The following is a 25,480-nucleotide window of genomic DNA, read 5'->3' on the forward strand; positions in this document are numbered from 1 at the left end:
ATGATAATTGTTTTAAAAATTGGTATGGTGTTTCAGTTCAGTTTGGATACTAAATTATGAAAGAAAAGGATGAAAGACTGGCCATATCTTTACCTTCAAAAGCTATATAACATTATTATTACTATTTAATTCTTACTGACTTAAAAAAGGCAACATGAATAGTCAAATAGAAGACAGAATATTTACTATTGAGTTAAAGCAGTGAAGTTGAGAATGTTTAAATATATAAACTCGGGTTAAGCTTATGAAGGGATCTTTAGTTTAATGGAAGTATATTGTGAGATTTACCTAGATTTATGCTAGGTGGAGATTTATGAAGATAACTTATATTTGTTTCTTTCCCTAGTGGCATCTTCATATTCCAGGAAGCCATTTTATAGTTATGAAGTTAGGAATTCTGAGAAGTAGAGTTCCCCTGTGTAGTTATGTATTGAAATATATTAAATTTTACATATATACATATGCATACACATGTATACATATAGCAACTTTTTTTTCAGTTTTAAAGTGTGTACAGTATGATGAAGGATTTTAGTTACGTAAAACAGGTTATAAATGAATACCTTTGAAAAGACATATTTAAAAGTTTGGGGGGAAGTTTTTTTTAGTGATAAAAACATTCTTTTAAAGTTGATATTACTTAAATTTTAAGAGTTATAAGGAAGTTAATTTTGAAATAATACATTATTTCAGGAGGTAACTATACTGCATTATTGCATAAATTGGACAGTTATGGGGTGCCTGGGTCGCTCAGTTGGTTAAGTGTCCTACTCTTGATTTCAGCTCAGGTCATGATCTCAGGGTCATGAGATCAAGCTCTGAGTCAGGCTTAGCACTGGGCATGGAGTCTGCTTAAGATTCTCTCTCTTCCTCTCTCTTCCTCTCTCTTCCTCTCTCTTCCTCTCTCTTCCTCTCTCTCTCCCACTCCACCTTGTGCTCTAAAAAAAGATAATGTACAGGGGCGCCTCGGTGGCTCAGTCGGTAAGCATCCGACTTCAGCTCAGGTCATGATCTCGCGGTCCGTGAGTTCGAGCCCTGCGTCAGGCTCTGGGCTGATGGCTCAGAGCCTGGAGCCTGCTTCCGATTCTGTGTCTCCCCCTCTCTCTGCCCCTCCCCCGTTCATGCTGTGTCTCTCTCTGTCTCAAAAATAAATGAACGTTAAAAAAAAATAAAAAAAAAAGATAATGTACAGTTATAATAATAATGATGCCAAGCTATATAGGCAATACTATACTATACTACATACTATACTAAATGTACTAAATACTATATAGGTAATACTATTGCTGCTATGCTTTACATATATTATATCATTTAATCCTTATTACAGTTCAATGAGTACTGTTATTTTCCTTGTGTTATAGATGAAGAAGCTGAACCTTTGGAAAGCTAAGCAATTTAAGTTCATAGAGCTAAGAGAAGGTTTCAAAGCTAATTCTGACTCCAGAGCTCATGCTCTTAACCACTTCATTATAGTGCTTCTACTTTATGATGCTTATGTTGCTTTCAAAATGTTAAACATTTTACTAAAAGCAAATATAATTTAAAGGAAATTTCATGATCAGTCTTTAACATGTATCACCGAATTCATGGTAATCTGCATATAATTAAGAAAGGTTGGTGAGACTTTAATATATCATTTAGCTCTTTTTCTATTTAGGCAGAACTCTGTTTAAGTAGTCTATATCAGTTATCTTTTTCTTTGAGACCTTCCTCAACATTTATATATAGGGTCTAATAATTTATATTGTTAGAATACTATGTAACTTAAATTTCTCTGTTTGCCTGGAGGTAAAAAATAGTCTTCTTTCAATTAAGGCATGTATCTTTTTAAAGAACAGTTAGCAAGTAAAAGTTTAGCCGGTATATTTTATTCTAGAAAGTGCTTAATTGTCTAAATTTCAAACTTTGAAGGTAAGATATTATGGCACAGTCTCAGAAAATGATGGAATTTGGCAAAAGATGTTTTTGCCATTTTGGGGGGAAGCAGTTCTATGGGCAAAGAAAAGTTGAGACTTTTCAGATGTTTTTCAAAGGGTTGCCCATTTAAATTTTTCTAAAATTGGCATTGATTGAAAAGGAAAAAAAGGTACAGAAGGTACAGATCTTCAAAAATCTTTAAATATCAATTGGCAAATGTTTGCAGGAATTAAGTCATTACAGAATAAAGATGTCTTCCCTACATTAAAAACAAGCAGCAGGTATCGATAACCCACCTCACCTCCAAATGCTTTTAGAAAGATGTTACATTCTATCAGTTAAATTGTTTTTCCATGGATTTAGGATGTAATTCCTTTGACTTTTCATTGTTCTTTATGTGTTTTCTAATATGTTAAAGTTCTGCCTACTCATATCCAAGGTAGCATATATTATTTTTAAATACATGTGCAATGGGGCAGCTCCCTTTAAAAAAAATTCTTTGGTGAAATTTTTCTTAAAGCAGAGAATCTTTCTGTAATGTGAATAATTACCAACAATGGGGATTTCTTTTTTTTTTTTTTTAATTTTTTTTTTCAATATATGAAGTTTATTGTCAAATTGGTTTCCATACAACACCCAGTGCTCATCCCAAAAGGTGCCCTCCTCAATACCCATCACCCACCCTCCCCTCCCTCCCACCCCCCATCAACCCTCAGTTCTCAGTTCTAAGAGTCTCTTATGCTTTGGCTCTCTCCCACTCTAACCTCCTTTTTTTCTTTTTTCTTTTTCCCTTCCTCTCCCCCATGGGTTTCTGTTAAGTTTCTCAGGATCCACATAAGAGTGAAAACATATGGTATCTGTCTTTCTCTGTATGGCTTATTTCACTAAGCATAACACTCTCCAGTTCCATCCATGTTGCTACAAAGGGCCATATTTCATTCTTTCTCATTGCCACGTAGTACTCCATTGTGTGTATATAAACCACAATTTCTTAATCCGTTCATCAGTTGATGGACATTTAGGCTCTTTCCATAATTTGGCTGTTGTTGAGAGTGCTGCTATAAACATTGGGGTACAAGTGCCCCTATGCATCAGTGCTCCTGTATCCCTTGGTTTTGATTTGTATTTCCCTGATGAGCGAGGTTGAGCATCTTTTTCATGTGCTTGTTGGCCATCCGGATGTCTTCTTTAGAGAAGTGTCTATTCATGTTTTCTGCCCATTTCTTCACTGGGTTATTTGTTTTTCGGGTGTGGAGTTTGGTGAGCTCTTTATAGATTTTGGATACTAGCCCTTTGTCCGATATGTCATTTGCAAATATCTTTTCCCATTCCATTGGTTGCCTTTTAGTTTTGTTGGTTGTTTCCTTTGCTGTGCAGAAGCTTTTTATTTTCATAAGGTCCCAATAGTTCATGTTTGCTTTTAATTCCCTTGCCTTTGGGGATATGTCAAGTAAGAAATTGCTACGGCTGAGGTCAGAGAGGTCTTTTCCTGCTTTCTCCTCTAGGGTTTTGATGGTTTCCTGTCTCACTTTCAGGTCCTTTATCCATTTTGAGTTTATTTTTGTGAATGGTGTGAGAAAGTGGTCTGGTTTCAGCCTTCTGCATGTTGCTGTCCAGTTCTCCCAGCACCATTTGTTAAAGAGACTGTCTTTTTTCCATTGGATGTTCTTTCCTGCTTTGCCAAAGATGAGTTGGCCATCCGTTTGTGGGTCTAGTTCTGGGGTTTCTATTCTATTCCATTGATCTGTGTGTCTGTTTTTGTGCCAATACCATGCTGTCTTGATGATTATAGCTTTGTAGTAGAGGCTAAAGTCTGGGATTGTGATGGCTCCTGCTTTGGTCTTCTTCTTCAAAATTACTTTGGCTATTCGGGGCCTTTTGTGGTTCCATATGAATTTTAGGATTGCTAACAATGGGGATTTCTGATGGTTAAATGGAATTTCTGTTTACTTATGGCATCTTTTAGACCCTCTTTTTTTTTTTTTTTTTTTTTTTAAGTTTGGATTTCTCCTTCGGTTCTCCCCAGGTATATATGCCATGGCCTTTTTTGTATGTGACCATGGAAAAGAATAACGGAGCTAAGAGGAGACTGGTCAAACTGTTAGTCAAGTCATTCAGCACTTGAGTAGAGTAGGTCTCACAACTCTTCATTGTTAATCACAGTTAATGATCTTTTTATTTAAATTATTGAAAAAAAATAAAAATTTTAAAAGAGGTTCAAACAGTTTTAGAATTAAGGTAAGAAAATGACTGTTTTATTTCAGCATCAGTTCATAAATTGAATTCTTAGTGTGCTATGCGCTAGAAATCAAAATTAGTAAAAAGCTTTCTGAGCAGAAGGTATTAACAGTGATCTACTTTTTTTCTCCTTGTCATTTGAACTTATGTTATATCTTTTTGTTTAATTAGCCAGAAAATAACATTTAAATTTTACAAGTTAAAATGCTGTCCTAAGTCCAGTTTTATACTTACCAAGTACAAGACAGAGGGTGGTAGACGCAGTACTCCTGCCCCTCTGCTTTCATGCTTTTTTAGAAATTGAGGCTTCTCTTGTACTCCCCCTAGTTGGAGAGACAATGTAGATTTCTACCTTATTCTCATAATGTAATACTAAATCTGACAGAAGTGTAAGGGGAAGTTCCAGGTTTAGGAGTGTCAGCTTTACAAACTGTGGTTGGGGTGGGATGGTCTTCTGAGAGAAAGGTAATCCTTTACTTCTTGGTAGTTAAAAATTATTGATAGAATTGTAGGACAGGGAGAGAATTTGTTATTTTCTTGCTCCTTTATTTTTACTGGGAGTTTTGAGGATTACCTTTATTTTTTAAATTTTTAAAAATGTTTATTTATTTTTGAGAGAGAGCGCACTCACGCTTGCAAGCAGGTGAAAGGAGAGGTGCAGAGACAGAGAGGGAGAGAGAGAATCCCAAGCAGGCTTCGCATTGCCAGCACAGAGCCCAGTGTGGGGCTTGAGCTCATGAACTGTAAGATCATGATGTGAGCTGAAATTGAGTCAGATGCTTAACTAACTGAGCCACCCGGGCACCCCGAGGACTGCCTTTAAATAGATGAACTACCCTGTTTCTCTGTATGAGCTTAGTTTTTTGGGAGCCTTTTTTAAAAATTTAATGGAGTGACTTAGACATTACTAATTGAATTGATATCCATAAACCGAAGGTTGATTTGTTAGGTATTTGGGAACCTTAAGGATAAGCTGTTTTGCCTGAACAAGTTGCTTAAAAAAAAATCTATTACTCTGATGGCAAAGAGGCATGTAGAAAACCCATCTTAAGGACAGTGTTCAAATTACCTTAAAGTTTTTTTTCTAATACGTGGATATGTATTACGTTAGAACCTCCATAGTTCATTCAGTATGTTTTAGAACCAGAATTTGTTACTAATAAAGATCATACATGAAAATGAATGGCCTACTATCAGCAAAAAGATAAGTACCCATTAGTATTCTTTCCAATAAGTGTGTTGTTTCAGCATGGATTACAAGCGAATGATACCCTCCTTTATGAATATTGTGGTAAAAGTTTGCTGAATATTGCTTTCTGGTTTGTTTCCTATCTTTCTTCTTTTCCCTGCCTTCTTTGTCTTTTGAAGTTTAATTCATGTTGAATTTCTGTCTTTCCTTCCCATTAAGATACAAAATACAAAAATGAAATAAAATTTTAAGAATCTTAAAATTGGTATAAGTACTATACATATATTAATTACTTTTATGGTCTCTAAGAGAAATTTTAAGTGGCAGTTAGAAAACGCTCTTACCTTGTGCTTGATTTAACCCTTTATAAAGTACAACTGCTCCTTGTAGAAGCAGTTAAGGAGATACATTTATAAAAAAATCCATATGTAATTTGATGAAATCTTAGTATGTACAGTAAGGGTTTATGAGTTAGAAAATTTTTTGCTACTGTAGGGATCCACTTAAATGAGTGATATACCTCAGCCAAGGTTTAGAATCTCTTAGTTTTTTAAGTATTTTCTGGCATACTCCAAATACTGGTGAAATCCTTAGTAGGAGAAAAACTTCAGATTTCCAAACTGCCAACATAAAGATTTCTTCTCTCTTCTTCAGAGAGCATTACGTCAGGATTTGTAAAGTTTTTAGTGTGTGTTTTAAATGGCTTTATATTTCCCCCTTTTTCTTTTTGACAGGAATCTTTTAGTCCTGCTATACAGCTGCATCTTGTACATCAAGCTCCATGTAATGTTCCTCCTTACCTCTCGAAGAATGAATCAAATCTTGGGGACCTCTTACTGGGCTTTCTTAAATATTATGCTACAGAATTTGAGTAAGTGAAAATTTCAAATTGTGTTTATTCATTTATCTCTGTGAATGCTACAATTTTGGTCGGAAGCTATATTTGTTAATTTCAGTGCTACAGACTTGTCTAGAAGTACACAGTTTATAAAATTTAATATTCCAATGATTAATTGTTAGAAACTAAGTAGATTTCACATTCCTAGCTAATGAAAAATTACAGTTCAGTAAGCCCGATTTTAGTAGATTTCAGTAGCGATTTCATTTTATGTTTACCTGCCTCTTTTCATAGCAGGGCCTGAATAAATGTTTGTGATGGCCCTGTATAGGTGCTGCATAGTTTGAAACATCTGTTTTTAGGAAGTTAAGATTTATTTTAAACACAGCTAAAACAAACTTGGGAAAAGATCTTCTGGATACTTGATACCTGAATAGTTGTGTTAGTATGAATAAAAATTAAGGAATACTCCTTTTCCTTTTTTTTTTTTTTTTTGTTTCTTCTTCTGAGGGTGATAGGTAAACATAGAACACTAAAGTGTATAATCAGACTGGATTTAACTGAAAGTTCTTAAGGGAGTTCTTAGTCCAGATTGAGTGGCATTAGGGATTGTTTGCAGCTCCTCTGAAAAGCTTGAAGGAGGAAGAGAGAGGACTTAGGAGTTGTACAAAGTTAGAGGAGGAGGGTGCCACTTGGAAGAGATTTGGAGAGAGGGAAAATAGCATTTGTAATAAATTGCTGTTATTAGATGGGAAAAATTGTTCTAAACAGATATGTATTATCTCATTCAGTTTACATAATAACCATATCATGTGGTATTATATTATGCCCATTTTACCAGTGAAGCATTTAGAGAGGTGAAGAAACTTTCCCTAAGATCACATAGCTATTCAGGGGAGTATTTCTGTTGGTTTTGACTGCAAAATCCATACTCTTAACTATGATGCTTTACTGCAGTGTCAGTATTGTTTTGTTTGCTGTGATGCAGTAGCTCTAAAGAAACCTGCCTCGTAGGAGATGATTTGAAACATAGGGCATGAAAGAAGTAATGTTATTTAAATTCCTCAAAGCAGAGCTTTTACCATTCTGTGCCTGTTTAGTTTACAGTTGTGTCTCCATTACCTACCCTAGTGCCAGACAGTGGCTACTTGAAAAACACTTGCTATAAATAAATACTTTTGAAGCAGAGGGTAAGATTACAGACATGTTGCAAAGATACTAAAGGTGACTTAAAAATTACTGAATTAGGTTAAGAAAAGGAGTAGGAAAAATGCTGGAGGAAAGTAGTTGAATAAGAATGAAGTTAAAATAATCACCATTAAAAATGACCAGCACCAGAGTGTAAGTCCAGGCAATAAGGATAAAAAGGAAGGAGCCTTCGGGGCGCCTGGGTGGCGCAGTCGGTTAAGCGTCCGACTTCAGCCAGGTCACGATCTCGCGGTCCGTGAGTTCGAGCCCCGCGTCAGGCTCTGGGCTGATGGCTCGGAGCCTGGAGCCTGTTTCCGATTCTGTGTCTCCCTCTCTCTCTGCCCCTCCCCCGTTCATGCTCTGTCTCTCTCTGTCCCAAAAATAAATAAAAAATGTTGAAAAAAAAATTAAAAAAAAAAAAAAGGAAGGAGCCTTCATTTATAAAGACAAGAAAAGATTTAAGAAATAAGAGACATGGGATGTAAGAGACTATAAAGGTTATTCTAGAGTTAAGATTTTTGAGATGTTGCAGTAACTGTAGCTAATGTTTAGTGAGTACCTAATGGCCTACAGTATGCCAAGTGATTTCTATATATTATTTCATTTAATCCTCCTGGTAATCCCCCGTGAGGCCTAGGGAATTTGTATACTTTGTATACTTTAAACTTGCCTATGGCAGTACAGCTAGGTAGTTAGAGAACTGGGATTCAGTCTGGGGTCTGACTCCAAAACTATATTCTTAATTTTTAGAATATATTGGCATCGTCTGTTTTATTGTAAATTAGGGAAGTTTGAAGAGAGGGAAAGGATTCATAGAAAAAAGATATATTTCTACCACATATAGTTTAGGACTAGAACATCTAGATACCAGTACCTTGAAAATCAACTGCTTTGTTGGACTGAAACAAGATGGTAGATGTGCAGGTTTGTGTGTTAGTTTAGTATTAACAGAAACTAGCCGGTTGTACCAAATGATACTGGCTAGGATGCTGAGGTTTCAAAAGAGGTTTTGAACTTTTGGATGCATTTTTTACCACTATGATACATGATTTAGGAGACATCTTCACCCATTCTTTCATCATACAGTGCAGTTGTCAAGTATATTGTTGTTTCATACCAGATATTTTCAGAAATTTGACTGGAGAGAGCACTGCCAAGAATGTAGTCATGGCAATGAACTAGGTGCTGTTCAGAGGAATTCTGGCAGCTGTTAGAAATGTTTGTAAGGATTTCTTCTGAACTTGGAGATACTCGTTTAAAAAATTCTCTTTACTTGAAGGCAGAATTAAGTGCCTATTAAGCAACGCTTGAGTACATGGCATAAATGTTGCAGAAATTTGGTATGGCCATTTAAAAATCACTAAGATTTTCCTATCTGCTTCACTCACAGCTTTCTCCCAAACCTTCCTGCTGAAAATTCTTAAAATGAAGCCATGCTTCTAGAACTGTACCTGGGAGCAGGGAACTGACAAAATAAAAAAAAGGATCAGGTAGCTCAGAGAACCAAGGGAAAAAAAAGTCAGAATGTAATAATTTTGTATTTTAGCAAAACAAAGGAAAAATTTAAGTTTTAAATATCTTAAAAACTCCTAGGTACTAGAGATTCTAGGAACCTTAAAAGGTTACCTATTTTTTAATCCTCTTTATTCTCTGGCTGCCTAATCACATGCCATTACTGCTAGTCTATCTCAAGTTAAAAATGCATGCCTACATACTTAAATACATTTTTTAAGAAGGAAATTACAAAGGCCTAATTTTTCCAGCCATCTCCTTTCTTATTCTGATTTTTTTCATCTCATTTAATAAATCATTGAGTGCCTACTACATATCAAGCTATTTTCTATGCATCAGGGATATGGCAGTTAACAAAACAGGCAAAAGTATCTTCATGGAGCTTACGTTGCATATGTATTGTACTACAGAGAGACAATAAACAAACAAAATGTCTAGCATATTAGATGGTGGTAAGTGGAGAAAAATAAAGCAAAAGCAAAAAAGGAGTTTCTGGTATATGTAATTCTTACAGTTTTAATGCCTGCATTGCAGTTTATTACTTAGCATGGTGAAGGAAAAGTCCCACAGAAAAAGTGATCTCTTTTTTTTTTAATTTTTTTTTAATGTTTATTTATTTTTGGGAGAGGGTGACAGAGTACGAGCAGGGGAGGGGCAGAGAGAGAGAGGGAGACACAGAATCTGAAGCAGGCTCCAGGCTCTGAGCTGTCAGCACAGAGCCCAGTGCGGGGTTCGAACTCACGGACTACAAGATCATGACCTGAGCCGAAGTCAGATGCTTAATGGTTAACCGACTGAGCCACCCAGGCGCCCCGAAAAGTGACCTTTAATAAAGAAATGATGGAGAGGAATGTGTGAGTTATGTGTCTGTGGAGAAGAGGTTTCCAAACAGAAGGAAAAGCAAGTGCAAAGACAAAGAACCTGAGATGGGAGTTGTCTGACATCTTCAAGGAATAGCAAAGAGGCCAGTGTGCCTGGAAGAGAATTGAAGAAAATGCTTTCAAAGAGTTAAGGAAAGCTACATCATGTAGGGCTATCTAGTTAATTTTGGTAACTTTGGCTTTTCCTTTGGGTGATACGGAAAACCACTGGAGGGGTTCCAGTAAAGAAATGATGTAATCTGGTTTGGTTTATCACAGGGAAGAACAGACTGGCTGCTGGTGGGTAAGAATAGACTGAGGGGAACCAAGGGCATAAGCAGGGAGCCTACTTAGAAGGATATTACAATAATTTAAGAGAAGTGCCTTGGATAAGGATGATTATAGTGGAAGTGGATGAAAAGTAGTCAGATTCACTTGTATAATATTAATTTGCAACAGATTAGATGTAGCATATGAGAAGGAGTCAAGAATGATTTCTAAGTTTTTGGCAAGCAACTGAAACAATGGAGTTGCCATTAGGTGTAATGGGGAAGGCAATGGAAGAGCATTATTGATTTTAAACATTGAAAAGTTGAGATACCTGCAAAATATTCACGTGGAGATATTGAGTATATAGTTGGATATACAAATCTAGAGTTCAGGAGAGAGGTCATGGTTAGAGCTATATATTTGGGAGTTGTCAACAGGTAAATGGTATTTAAAGCTATGAAACTGTTTGAAAAAACCAATAGGAAAGAGAAAGGCCCAAAGACAACCCTTAGAAAGTCCCTTGTTAAGAGGTTTATAGGAAGTACAGAAGATACAGGAATATGTTAAATGACACAAAGAAGAGAGGCAAATTCAAAATATAGGTGTTTTTTGAAACAACTGGCCTAGTCTCTTAAAATGTCAATGTCATTAAAAAAATAAGTGGAGAGAACTTTTTCAGGTTAAGGAGATGGGACAAATACAATACACGAGCCTTGATTGTAATCTGATTAGGGTGGAGGAATTATAAAAGGCATTTGACTTACTGTTAATTTCTAGATGCTGTTGGTATTATAAAGGAAACAAATTTCTTTAGGAGATATATGCCAAAAGATAAAGAAATGAAGTTTCATGTATCCACAGCTTAGCAAATAGTTCAGTTCAAAACACGCACATATACACATATACAAGCACGTGTGGGAAATGTTAACACTATTGTATTCTTTTTGAGCTTTATGCTTTTCAAGTTTTTCTCTCTGAAGAATTTCATAATACAAAGATGAAATAAAAATGAGGTGAGGGATAAGAAAGAACTAATTTATAGTCCAAAAGGGAGGATCATTGAGATAGGAGGAAAGCCAATAGAATGTATTGTCTTAGAATCCAAAGGTGGGTAAGTGTTTCGAGGGGGAAGGAGTGATTATCTGTGTCACAGTTTTTGATAGGTCAAGTTCAAGATGAGCAGTAAAAGGTGACCGTTGGAACATTGGTCCACATGGGAGGCCCCTGGTCTCTTGCCAGGAGCAGTTTCTGTGGAATAATGGGGGTAAAAAGCATCACTGGTGTGGGCTCAAGAGAGAACAGGGAAGAATTAAATACACATAGTGTAGTATATAGAATGGAGAGTAGAAATCGGAGTTAAGTCTCTCCCTCAGCCCCTCTCCCCTGCTCGCGTGCTCGCTCTCTCTCTCTCTCTCTCTCTCTCTCAAATAATAATAACAAAAAGGAATTGGAGAGTTCAGTGGGGTTGAGTATTTCAGGAGAAATAACCCATCTTGATGTCAAAATTGATGATAGCAGGAAAATACATAGTAAATTGTTGAACAGTATACTTTTTTTGAATCAAGGAGGGTTGGAATCTAGAGCACAAGTGGGATAGGAGCACAGACAATGCATTAATAATAATAAGAAGAAGGGCCACCTGGGTGGCTCAGTTGGTTGAGTGTCTGACTTTGGCCCAGGTCGTGATCCCGCTTTGTGGGTTCAAGTCCTGCCTCAGGCTCTGTGCTGACAGCTCGGAGACTGGAGCCTGCTTCAGATTCTGTGTCTCCCTCTCTCTCTGACCCTCCCCCGCTCATGCTCTGTCTCTCTCTGTCTCAAAAATAAACGTTAAAAAAAATTTTTTAAAAACAAAACTCTGGCATTAGACCAAAATTTTCTGTCTGCATAAGAAGCTTGAAATCCCTGACAAAGTTTTCTTTTTGTTTGCTTCCCAGCCCCAAATATATATTTGTTCACTTAATTAGACTAGTCTTAGCATATGTGTGTATGTATTTGTATGTATGTATGTATGTATATGTATATGTGTACATATATACATGGTCATATAGTATCAGACCCATAATTTTGACTTGCTTTGTTAGACTTAAAATTTTAATTTTAATGTTCCTATTTAAGAAAACATTTCAAAACACTTTGTCATTAAAAAAATGGCTAGGAGAGAGTTAATGGATGAGTAGCAGTCCATTATCATTACTGAAGTAAAGAAGCAGGCATCTTACCAATATAGAGTTGATAAACTAAGTTTTATATTCAAAATATTACCATATATTATCAAATCTATTTTAGATTAAATTAAGCCCTCTATCTGCTTTCCTGACACATTCCTCTTTTATAGGCTGTATCTTATTTTACACCTTAATTATTGAGTGAAAAATAATAGATTTTCATAGGGCAAACAAATTACAATAGAAAAATATGGTATGATGGGAATGCAAGCTGGTGCAGCCACTCTGGAAAACAGTATGGAGGAGGTTCCTCAAAAAACTAAAAATAGAACTACCCTATGACCCAGCAATTGCACTACTAGGTATTTATCCAAGGGATATGGGGGTGCTGTTTAGAGGGGACGCATGCACCCCAGTGTTTACAGCAGCACTGTCGACAATAGCTGAAGTATGGAAAGAGCCCAAATGTCTGTCGATGGATGAATGGATAAAGAAGGTGTGGCATATATATACAATGGAGTATTGCTCGGCAATCAAAAATAATTAGATCTTGCCATTTGCCACTACATGGATAGAACTGGAGGGTATTATGCTGAGTGAAATTAGTCAGAGAAAGACAAAAATCATATGACTTCACTCATATGAGGACTTTAAGAGATAAAACAGATGAACCTAAGGGAAGGGAAACATAATATAAAAATAGGGAGGGGGACAGAACAGAAGAGACTCATAAATATGGAGAACAAACTGAGGGTTACGGGAGGGGTTGTGGGAGGGGAGATGGGCTAAATGGGTAAAGGTCACTAAGGAATCTACTCCTGAAATCATTGTTGCACTATATGCTTAAAAAAATAAATAAAATAAAATAACAAAAAATATAGTATGATACAAGGGTTAATTAGGGCCCTGTTTTAAAGAATGACATATTTAGGGGGGCACCTGGGTGGCTCGGTCGGTTGAGCGTCTGACTTCGGCTCAGGTCATGATCTCACGGTCAGTGAGTTCGAGCCCCGCGTCGGGCTCTGTGCTGACCGCTCAGAGCCTGGAGCCTGTTTCGGATTCTGTGTCTCCCTCTCTCTCTGCCCCTCCCCTGTTCATGCTCTGTCTCTGTCTCAAAAATAAATAAACGTTTAAAAAAAAATTAAAAAAAAAAATAAATGAATAAAAAAAAGAATGACATATTTAGGGAAAATGTTTATAAATTTCCATTTGGATTCTACATTTAAATTCACCTCTAAAAATAAAAATAGTAAATAAATTATATATCATATTTTATTATTTCAAATATTTAACAATTTAGAAATATTTAAAAGAGCTTTGAAAATGCAATAGATTGAATCAGTCTAAATTATAGTGTTTTAAAATATTTTTTTTTTTTCCCCTTTGTGAAGTACTGCAAATGATATAGTCACTTAAATAGCTGCATTATTCAGGTTGATTATAGGCTGCAGCTTAAATGATACCTGGTTAGGGATAATAAAGTGAATGTAGGTATGTAACATATGTTTCTGTGACCCAGTTTAGAACTAAGTATTGGCATGTAATATAAATTCAGGATTGTATTTCATAGAAATATGGTGGTAAGAAGAGTTCCTTTGATTAATAAAAAAACAAAAAACTGTAATTTAACAGCAGGATACAGTATTTCAACATTCTAAATTTGTCTGAAAGAAAAAAAATCGGTCTACACCTTTTTAACATTCCAATTTTAATTTTATTTCAGATTCAACTGTCCTTTAAGTTGAATGAGAAACAAGTAGTCTCAGGAAAAAGTTCATTTTATTAGTGAAATTTACCTCAAGTGGTATGAAGTAAAGTGTAGCACAAAGTATCATTGTTTGGTTCTGGCACATGGTTCTATAACTCTCTCCTTTACATTGTTATTTTTTTTTTCTTTTGTATTTATGTATGTATGTAATCGCTATAACCAGTGTGGGTCCTGAACTCATGACCCCAAAATCGAGAGTCTCATGCTCTATTTATGACTAAACCAGCTAGATGCCCATTCCTTGTTATTTTACAAAAATTTTGGAAACAAACCTGGACCAACAGAGCATTGTAGTTCTTTTCTGTTTGGAGTTTCTACTAATGGAGCTACTGTACATGACAGATCTAAAACATGTTACTGTAATTAATACTAAGTATTTCTCTTTGATAACCTACCTAGTTTTTAAAAAGCATAAATTCTGATACGTATTCTTAATTTAAAAGCTGTCTTTGCTAAGTATTTCTAGTATTCCTGATAAGAAAAAATAGAAAATCATACTTCAAGGATCCTATTCAATTATCCAACTTCACAAGGTGCAATGTTTTCTTGCATATTTAACATAGAGATGGATCAGTTTTCCAGAAACAAATGCCATATTGGACCCATGATTATATTCTTAGAAATTCTTTGTCTGATAAATAGAGGACGAGTAGATAAATGTTGGAGATGGAAGGTCCCAAAACTTGGTCTTTCTATTCTTACTGAAATGGTGAACAGAACTAAATATGGCTGAAAAAAAAAAAAAAGATTTCACCTATTCTCCAAACTTATTTTTATCTTGTATACAAGGTGAATTGTCATACATTTTAGAGAAAACGAAAATCATACTTGTGCAGAACTATTATAAAGAAATAAAAAAACCAAACAAAACCAGAATGTAAGGTTAGTACCTACTACAGACAGATTGGTCAGTTTACCTTTCGACATGCTGATAAAATTGTTTTATTTGAATATAACTTTACTGTTAATAGCTACATCTGATATACAGCAAAAACAATATGTTTTCATAAAGTATTAATTTTTCCTAAGACAGCACCTACTGGCTTCTATTGGAAAATTGCAAAATTTTCTCCCAAATCATATAAATGGACATGCACTAAACAAGATTATTTAATGATATCTGAAAACAATGTGCGATTACATGTCTTAATAAGAAATCCTTCCTGAGGTGCTAACAATGAACATAATTTTTATATTTTCTGCTTATATTTTCTTATTTTTCATATTCATTTATTCAGTAAATATGTATTGAATGTTTACTTTGTACTAAACAATATTCAAACAGTGAAAAAAATACATAAATTATCTTGGAGCTTTCATTCGGCTTGGGAGAGACACACAATAAACAGTAACATAATAAATAAGCAAATTGTTAGAATATAAGTGCTATGGAGAAAAAAGGAGAAGGGGAAATAGGGATTGTGGTGCTGAGGGTGGAGGCAAGTTTCAGTATTCTGTGAGAAAATCAGAATGGGACTCACTGTTAAATATGATAAACCTAATAAAATGAAAATTAAGCAAATAGTTAACACGATATTTTTCTTCTTTTAGCTGGAACAGTCAAATGATTTCAGTTCGTGAAGCCAAAGCCATTCCCAGGCCTGATGGTATTGAATGGAGAAATAAATACATCTGTGTCGAAGGTAGCTTTCCCACAACTACTACTTTACCACCCAGTTATCACCATGGCACTGAGAGAATTACTTGAATAATTTCAGTTTGTATTTCAGTTAAAATTAATACATTCATATTCTGGCTTACAAGTCTTTTAGTTATAAAATGTTCTTTTTTTTCTTCCAACTTTTTATTTAAATTCCAGTTAACATACAGTGTAATATTAGCTTTAAGTGTAGAATTTAGTGATTCAGTACTTACATACACCATGCAGTGCCCATCACAAGTGCCCTCCTTAATCCTCATCACCTATTTAATCCATCCCCCCACTCTCCTCCCCTATGGTAGCCATCAGTTTGTTCTCTGTAGTTAAGAGTGTGTTTTTTGGTTTGCCTCCCTTTTTCCCCCTCTGTTTGTTTGTTTTGTTTCTTAAATTCCACATATAAGTGAAATCATATGGCATTTGTCTTTCTCTGACTTACTTCACTTAGCTTAATACTCTCTAGCTCCATCCACGTTGTTGCAAATGACAAGGTTTCATTCTTTTTTATGGCTGAGTGTTTTCATTGAATTTTAAAAAATTAATTCTTTAGCTGTAAAAAATAGTAAATACGAATTTAGGCGTTTAATCTTCCAGTTGGTAATATTTGAGCAGTCTTTTATTCATCCCTCCTGCTTGTAGGTGATTGAAATTTAATTTCATGACTTGAGGTGGAAGAAAATATTATCTTCATGTGATGATTCTTATACTGAGATAAAATGAGTTCTTTTATAGCTAAAATATCGATACTTAAGGCAAGCTAGGTTTTTATGAATAGTATTTATTTTACTTTAAAAATCGAATGCTCTGAAGATAATCTGTTCTCTAAAATTAATTTACATGTTGTTGAATATTTCTTTGAGTTGGTGGGAAATTGACTTCAAGAGGCAAAATTACTCTCACAGATTCCAAGTTGAAGACTTTTGTAAATCTTGAGGTAAAAACGAATGTGTTAAGTGTTAAGTGCAGTGTTTGTAGGAAAACATCAAATTTAGAATATTTTATTCTTGGATTATATGCAACATCTTAAGCGTCTTTGAATATGAAATTTAATTTCCTGCTTTGGTGGTTGGTTAAATTGCATAGTGGGTGTGTATTATTTTAGTTACTTGTGTTCTTTTGAATATTAAAAACTGTTGTGAAGTGCTGTGTGTGATGTGATCCGGTAGCTTGGCATAAGGCATTACTCTATTTTTAAAAAAAAGCACAGGCGTTCCTCGGATATATTGTGGGTTCAGTTCCAGACCACCGCAATAAAGCAAATATCACAATAAAGTGAGTCAAATGAAGTTTTTGGTTTCCTGGTCATATGAAAGTTACGTTTACCCTATATTGTAGTCTATGAGGTGTGAATAGTATTACGTCTAAAAGAACAGTATACAGGGTGGCTCAGTCAAGCGTCCAGCTCTTGATTTCGGCTCAGGTCCTGATCTCATGGATTTTAAGTTTGAGCTCCACATCAGGCTCCATGCTGACAGTACAGGCCTGCCTGGGATTCTCTGTCTCCCTCTCTCTGCCCCTTGCCTGTTCATGCTCTCTCTCAAAATAAATAAGATATTAAAAAAAAGAAAGAAAAATGTACATACCTTAATTTAAAAAGACTTGCTAAAAAATGCTAACCATTGTCTGAGATTTCAGCAAGTCATAATCTTTCTGCTGGTGGAGGATCTTGTCTTGATGTTGATGGCTACTGACTAATCAGGATGCTGATTGCTGAAGATTGAGGTGGCTGTGGCAATTTCTTAAAATGAGACAGTCAAGTTTGCTGCGTTGATTGACTTCTTTTCACAAATGATTTCTCTATAACATGTGAGAGCATTTTACTCACAGTATTTCTTTGAAAATTGGAGTCAGTCCTTTCAAACCCTGCTCTTTTTTTCAACTAAGTTTATGTAACATTAAATCCTTTGATGACATTTCAGCATCTTCACCAGGAGTAAATTCCATCTGAAGAAACCATTTTTTTTTTGCTCGTCTATAAGAGCAAGTCCTTATCCATTCAGGTTTTATCATGAGATTGTGGCAAAAGTCATTCACGTCTTCAGGCTTCACTTCTTCTTTTTTTAATGTTTGTTTATTTTTGAGAGCGCAAGTGGGAGAGAGCAGAGAAAGGGGGACAGAGGATCTGATGCAGGCTCTGCGCTGACAACAGTGTTCAGGCTCCACTTTTAATTCTACTTCTCTCACTCTTTCCACATCTGCAGTTACTTTTTCCACTGAAGTCTTGAACCTCTCAAAGTCATTCATGAAGGCTGGAATCAGCTTCTTACAAAGTCCCATTACTGCTGATATTTTCACCTCTTCCCATGAATCACAAATGTCCTTACTGGCATGTAGAATGGTGAATCCTTTCCAGAAAGTTTTTCAGTGGACTTTGCCAAGATCCATATAGGAATCACTGTCTTATAGCCTTACAAAATATATTTCTTAAATAATGAAACTTGAAAGTCGAAATCACTTCTTGATCCATGGGCTGCAGAGTGGATGTTGTGTTAGCAGACGTGAAAACAACAATTTTTTTTACATCTTCATCAGCACTCTTGGGTGACCAGGTACACTGTCAATAAGCAGTCATATTTTGAAAGGAATTTTTTTTTTCTGAATAGTATGTCTTAAAAGGTGGCTTAAAATAATTTAGTAAACTGTTGTAGACAGATGTGCTGCGATCTAGGCTTTGTTGCTCCATTTATAGAACACAGGCATAGTAGATTTAACATAATTCTTAAGGGCCCTAGGATTTTCAGAATGGTAAATGAACATTGGCTTCAACTTAAAGTTATCAGCTACATTAGCCCCCGACAGGAGAGTCCTCTTATCCTTAAGCTTTGAAGCCAGGCATTGACTTCTTTCTAGTTATGAAAATCCTAGATGGCATCTTCTTCCAGTATAAGGCTGTTTCATTTACTTGGAAAATCTGTTGTTTACGGTAGGCATCTTCACGAATTATCTTAGCTACATCTTCTGAATACATTTCTGTGGCTTCCACATCAGCGCTTGCTCCTTCACCTTGCACTTTTATGTTATGGAGGTGGCTTCTTTCCTTAAACCTCATGAACAAACCTGTCCTAGCTTCAGACTTCTCTTCTGCAGCTTTCTCACCTCTCTCAGACTTCGTAGAATTGGAGAGAGTTAGGGCCTTATTCTGAATTAGATTTTGGCTTAAGAGAATGTTGTGGCTATTTGGTCTTCTGTCCAGACCACTAAAATTTTTTCCGTATCAGCAGTAAGACTTTGACTTTCATGTTCATATGTTCACAGGAATGGCTCTTTTCATTTCCTTCAAGAACTTCTTTGCATTCACAACTTCGCGTTCATTCCAAGAGGCTTAGCTTTTGGCCTGTCTTGGTGTTCAGCATGCCTTCTTCACCAAACTTAATCATTTCTAAGCTTTTGATTTAAAGTGAAAACTGTGTGACTCTTTCTTTCACTTCACTTGAATACTTTGAGGCCATCATGGGGTTATTTTTTGGCCTGAGTTCAATATTGATGTGTCTCAGGGAAAATAGGAAGGCCCAAGGAAAGGGAGAGAGACAGGGCAATGGCCAGTGGGTGGAGCAGTCAGAACACACACAGCATTTACAAAGTTTGCCTTCCTATATGGGTGTGGTCGTGGTGCCCCCTAAAAATTCCAATAGCAACATCAAAGAGCACTGATCACAGATCGCTATAACAAGTATAATGATAAAAAGTTTGAAATATTGTGAGAATTGCCAAAATGTGACAGAGACAACAAAGTGAGCAAATGCTGTTGGAAAAATGCCACCAGTAGACTTGTTCACAGGGTTGCCACAAAAAACACAGTATCTGTGAAGCACAATAAAGTGAAGTGCAATAAAACAAGGTATGCTTGTACTGTGACAATAAACTCCTTTTAAAAATAGCCTTTCTAAACAATCAAAAAATGTACATACAAAAGGAGTGTTTTAAAATTATGGGCCTGCTTAGATTATATGACAAATCTAGAGTTAACCTCTTCATCAGATTTCCTATTCTCCCACACTTTTTCCAGGTCTTTCCCCTCTGTTCCATTTCTTCTTTCTAGCCACTTGATTCTCTTTCTCTTTAGTCATTTTCTTTCAGCTTTAGAGCATACATACGTCTTCTCATCGTTGAAAAATGCTCTTGATTGGTACTGGCTCTTGTAATTAGTTTTTGTGGTTTTTTTTTTTTTCCTTTTTCAGTGCCAGAATTCTTAAACTAGTAATTTTTACCTACTCCTGGCATTATTTCGGCTATCCCATCTCATTTCTAATGCCTTTAGTTATCTTCCTTTTCTCACTGGTATCCTCAATTTCCTTGTCCTCTCATATAGACAGTTTCCTTATCACTACATATGGACTCTTCTCTCTTATCTTGTGGGGGAAGGGTTAGTGGGGTGGAGGTGAATATGTGGAAGGTAACATTGGAGAGACACACACACACACACACACACACACACACACACACACACACACCCCTTTCCTTTGTGTTCTTCCTGTCTTCTATACTTGCTCTCCTGTTTCTCTTCTTTCACTGCTAAATTTCCCCTACAAATTACTGTTCTCACTGTATCTTTTTCTAAACCGTTAAACCGTCCACTCACACCATAACTTTGTACTGTTTTCCATCCTTATGAGTATTAAACTTCTAGTTTCAAAGGTATTGACCTTTCCTCTGCTGGATAAATCAGTGGTCTTTTAAATTAAATTTAAAATTACCTTTCTGTGATATTTGACATTGACCACCTTTTTTGTGTATAGTGTTTTATTCCTTTTGATAATTCTTTGTTCTTTATTTTTGGTTCTCTAAGGGTAGGGGATAGGTCTTTGACCCTTTGTCATTCTTCAGAAATCTTATTTTTATAACTTAGACTTAAAACATACCTATGCTGATGACTTTGTTTTTACTTGTCCTGTCACTTGAATTCTGTCTACCTTATTAGATGGTTCACAGGTATATAAAAATTTCTTATGCAGATATCTAATTAGGATTTACGATGTGCACTTGCTATTTCATAGGTTAAAAACTGTCAAATATTGGCTCTTTCATATAGTTCAACCTAATAAAGAAACCAAAATTCTCATTTTAATAATTTCTTGTTTATATGTGCATTTGACACTCTAGAACCTTTTGATGGAACAAATACGGCCAGAGCTGTGCATGAAAAGCAGAAATTTGACATGATCAAGGATCAATTTTTAAAGGTAAACAGTGTATGAGATTAACTCTAGAAACCTTAGTGGACTAGTATGCTTTGAAAATGAAAAAAAAAATCTAATAGGACAGAGTAGCCGTGGTTCCTGTGTTATGAAGCTGTTAATGTAGCACAATAGAGAATTCATGACTTGCTAGATACACTTTTCCTACAGAGAAATCGAACTCTGTGTTCATTTACATGGCTTTCATTTTCATGGAAGTAAGCATCAAAATGAATGAATAAAACCTAACAGACTCCTTTCTATCCTTGAAATATCAAGGAACTACTATAGCTTTAGAAGAAAGCTAATGTTTGTTCTATGATTTTTCTTCTGTATACCCCATTGTAACAAGGAATTCGAGCACCATTTTATCTTTGTTTATATTTTGAGAAATTAAAAAAATCAATGTGTATATTTGTGTACCCACACATTATATATAAACCTCAGAGATATATATATAAAATACTGTTTATTCCTTCACTCTTTAGTCCATAATATGAATTTATTCATCGGTGATTTTGCTAGGTGTGGTTTCTTTCCTCAAGGAGTTCGAAGTACTGTGTAAAAACACATTGATGTAAATATATACTATGAGACAGATAGGAGAGAATGCCTCATTAAAGAAAAAAAGATCAGCAAACTGTGAAGGTCGTTTTAGAGGAATACTTTTTCATTAGACATACAAGTAGACTTTATTTTGATGATAATTAAAAATGTAAGTATGTCATATTACAAGCTGTCTTTCACATTAGGTCCTCTTTTTATCAACCAGAATAGAAAATTTAAAATTAATAGAATTCTTCAGGGCAAAACAAATATCCAAGAGGAAATATTTAGGTCTATCAGATTAAACTGAGAATTCAAAAACAGCATTGCTACATTGTGGTTTTTCTTGATGCCTGAACTTTCATTTAAGATTGTTCAGCTATAAAACCAATACTTTTAGTCAGTTGAACAACTGAAGTAGGAATAAACCAGATATGCAGTCACCGAGTAGTGAGCCAAGTCTGTAGCCTGTGAATAAGAATTTGTTTTTTTCTTTTTGATAAGTTCTGTGTGTTCTTCTTTTTCTGAAGCACATAAAAGTGGTTTATTAGAGATTTACTCTCTGCTTTGTAGTACTATTTTTAATTGGAAAAGCTTATCGATGCAAACTAGTCAACCAAATAATTGAAGTAATCTCACACTCTCTCAAACTCCAAAGGTTTTGTCTTAATTACTTTGCTATTTTAGATGAAATTATTTAAATCTGTGAGTAAATGTTAATATTGTCATTTGTATCTTTTTGTACCACCTATGTGTCTGTCCCTTTCTTTATTAATAAATTGGAACCACACAGGTATAGGGTTTTTAAATAACATTTTCTTTTCTGACAGCAGAAAAAAGACATTTACTATATTAAAAACTTGGGAGATAAAAACACATACACACACACACACACACACACACACACACACACACACACAGAATCACCCCAAATTTTACCTCCTAGAGAGAACCACTGTTAACATTCTAGTAACTCTCTTTTCAGTCTTTTGTTCCACTTATATTTTATGTTTTAAGAATTATTTTTTTCTTTTTCTCCCAGTCATGGCACAGATTGAAAAACAAAAGAGATTTGAACAGTATACTACCTTTAAGAGCTGCTATCCTGAAAAGATAACTGGCTTCTATATCTTAATAAATTCTTCTGAGAAATAAAGAACAATAGTAACACCATAATGCATTTTGTTTACCTCCATCATGGTTTCTTTTTAACTGTTCTTGTTTTCATGTTTTATTTTTAAGAGGACATACTTATATAAAGATTGCATATTTTATTATGACATTTCCTAATAAAACCCTTTGATTTAAAGATGTATTTTTGAAAATGTTTACATTGATTCGTAATATTATGGCATGGATTTTCAAGAGATCAGATAAAATATTTTTGGGGGAATTATCTGAACAAATAAAAGGTTTTTGATATAACTTCAATTAATTATACCACATGCTAATACTGAAGAGATGTGTGGAATTTTGGAAAGGGACTGATTCACACATACTTAAATATAACGTACAGTATATAGTTTGTTGCCCGTCTGTTCTGGTAAAGTGAAGATTCAAGCCAGTTATTCGGTTACTTGAAACAAAATGAAATCTGTAATTTCACTGAAATCACTGCAGAGGCATGAAATACTGGACAATTGCCTTAAGTCTTCACTTGACTCTCCAGGATAGACTGAGGCTTTGGGTGTGTCTATATTAGCATTTCATTAGTACCTCACATGCTTTTGATGTACTCTTGAGATTGCTTTAAATTTTTGTTGAAAACAGTACATTTTGCACTGTAGTAATATGAGCACCCTGTATTGTTTAGAGGTTAGTAAGTTGTTTTAAAGAATTAGTTCATCGTAGATTTTGAAAAGATGAAGTCCCCTGTGCTTTATGATAGTTCAGTGCAATGTGCACTTTTACTTTATTTCACGTTTTCCTGCTTTTATTTTCCCTGTAACATGAAGCAACAGAAACTGAAAGATCAAAGTTGAGATTATATCCTATTGACAGTATCAGAGTTTGTCTGTGTACAAGTGTAGGATTGTAATCTAAACTGGAATTTTTAGGCAGTAAGCCACTATAAAATGTTTTAGGTAAGACAAAATTATTATAAATAAAAGCTTAATGTTTGTAAAGATATCTTTTTTAGTATTTTTTTCCATATGAAGAAGTAGTGGTGGCTGCTAAAAAAAAACCTACAGTGTTTATTAAGATTGATTATGGTTTATGTAAATATTTGTAAATTGGTCAGTGCCTGTACATTTAAATATGAAGAGTAATCTTGAAAACAATTTTAACTTTTTCAGAAGGACTGTGTACAACTTCTTTGAGACCTGCTGTAGCACAGTTTGTACCTCTAATGTATTTGAGTTTTTTGCAGACCAATTCAAATGCTAAGACTTTTGCTTTTCTTTGACTTGTAAAGGTGCAGATTTTCATTTCTTCTTTAAGTTTAAATTTTTGTATGATGTCAAATGGAATAAAGTTTATATATGGAAATTGTTGATGTGTTGGTTTTTTCTGTGTGAGGCTTTACTTATGAGGTGAGGCTGTAGTTATCATCTAGAACTGAGCTGAATCTAATTTTTATGCTTGATAGTTATACAGAAAATCTCAGAACGGAGATCATATTTGGTTAAGCCAGCTAAGCACATCAACACCCTATTTCCCTGACATTATTTAGAATAAAGCTTTCCACATAGGTGAATTTTTTAGATTACTGATGTTTTCACACTTTTGAAGCAATTAAGCTTTACAGATCAATTCTTTTTCTTGGAAAGTTTCCTAAAATATACACTGTGCAACTCTTCTTTATTAGAATGTATTGAACATAATTAATATTTTGGTGATGACTGGGCATCATTAAAAACAGTAAAAAATAGTCCTCATGCTCTGTGGTAATACTGTATAGCTCTCAGGGATGGGGAAGTATGTAGGGAGTTCTGCCTTTATAGTATTAGGACATTTCCTAAGAAAGCCCTAGCATTTACCATGGTATGGACTCTTCCACTGCCACTGTTTTCTCAGCTCTCAGTGCCATACCCCGTCAACCCTATCTTACTGCTGCTACTTTTTAACTATCTTGCTACAACAAATGCATAAAGAAGTTAATAAACTTGTACCCGTTTCTAAGTCAATAGACTGAAACCTAAAATTATGTATCTTGTGATAGACAAATATGTCAAATAAGTGGCTGTTAATATATGAGGAAATTTTTTAGACTTTTAAATTATTTTCAGTTTGACTTACTTGTGTGGTGAATAATACCTTCTCTTATTTTCTGTTTGTATCGATCTGGCCATTTCTATATATTTGCATGTATCATTAAGAAAATAGTGTTAGGAAGTTAAAAATGTGCAATCTGTACTGCAGCCTAAGTTTTGGGTTGGTTTGAACTGGAATCTTTGCAAATAAATCTTGTTGGCTTTAGTTAGTGTTCCCAAGAAATGTTGAGTGAAATGCAAGGAATATACAGTGGCTTTCTATACTTTTGATTTAGTGTTTAACAGATTCCCACAACTGTGTTTGAATGCTTTTTGTCCTAGGTGACTAGTCATTTGGGACTACTAGTTGGAAAAGCCTGGCTCATGTTAGGATAATTATTGCTGATGTTAAACCTGGTTTAGTGAACCCTGGAAGACTGGACTCTTGTGTCTTCCCTTCTCACACATACCAGCTGATAATTCTGAACTATCTGCAGTTCTTTGCTCACAGACTTAATGTACACCTATAATCTAGTGTAACTGGTGAATACAACCTAACTTATGTTCATCATATTTAACAACTCTGTGAATAGAATTTGTGGTAATTAAAAATAAATGTCTATTTTAGCCATAAAATCATCCTCATGAAAAGAAGAATATGTATTATAAAGATCTCTCTACCTGTTCTATGTACTGAGCAGGTCTGGTCCTGTTCTCTTCAGGGGATATTCATTAAGCATCTACTATGTGCTAAGTACTTTGCTTCCTTCTGGGCCCCTAAGAGATGGGGATGGTGGGGAAAAAAATGAGTAACAAATTTACGAAATGTACAGAGGGAAACAGACACATGATTTGGATATAGGATTGAATTTAACCTGAGCATTTCAGAGAAAGGTAGTGATCTTGAATGGTGAGTCACCAGGTATATAAAGGTGGGAAGAACCTCTCAGGCAGAAGGAAC

General features: G+C 35.1%; 1 protein-coding gene across 2 annotated transcripts in view; it reads left to right on the top strand.

Moving 5' to 3' along the window:
• The window catches only part of TENT2 (terminal nucleotidyltransferase 2), a 70,213-nt gene extending 46,398 nt beyond the window's left edge, over positions 1-23,815 (top strand). For both annotated transcript variants that reach the window (XM_007079809.3, XM_007079810.3), the window contains exons 13-16: positions 6,082-6,218; positions 15,500-15,591; positions 20,706-20,785; positions 22,368-23,815. In XM_007079809.3, coding sequence (XP_007079871.1) covers positions 6,082-6,218; positions 15,500-15,591; positions 20,706-20,785; positions 22,368-22,442 — 384 coding nt within the window. In that variant the 3' untranslated portion in view covers positions 22,443-23,815. The remainder of the gene's footprint in view (positions 1-6,081; positions 6,219-15,499; positions 15,592-20,705; positions 20,786-22,367) is intronic.
• Positions 23,816-25,480: the final 1,665 nt, after the last annotated feature.

The sequence above is a fragment of the Panthera tigris genome, chromosome A1, assembly GCF_018350195.1.
Source record: "Panthera tigris isolate Pti1 chromosome A1, P.tigris_Pti1_mat1.1, whole genome shotgun sequence".
NCBI classification, from domain to species: domain Eukaryota; kingdom Metazoa; phylum Chordata; class Mammalia; order Carnivora; family Felidae; genus Panthera; species Panthera tigris.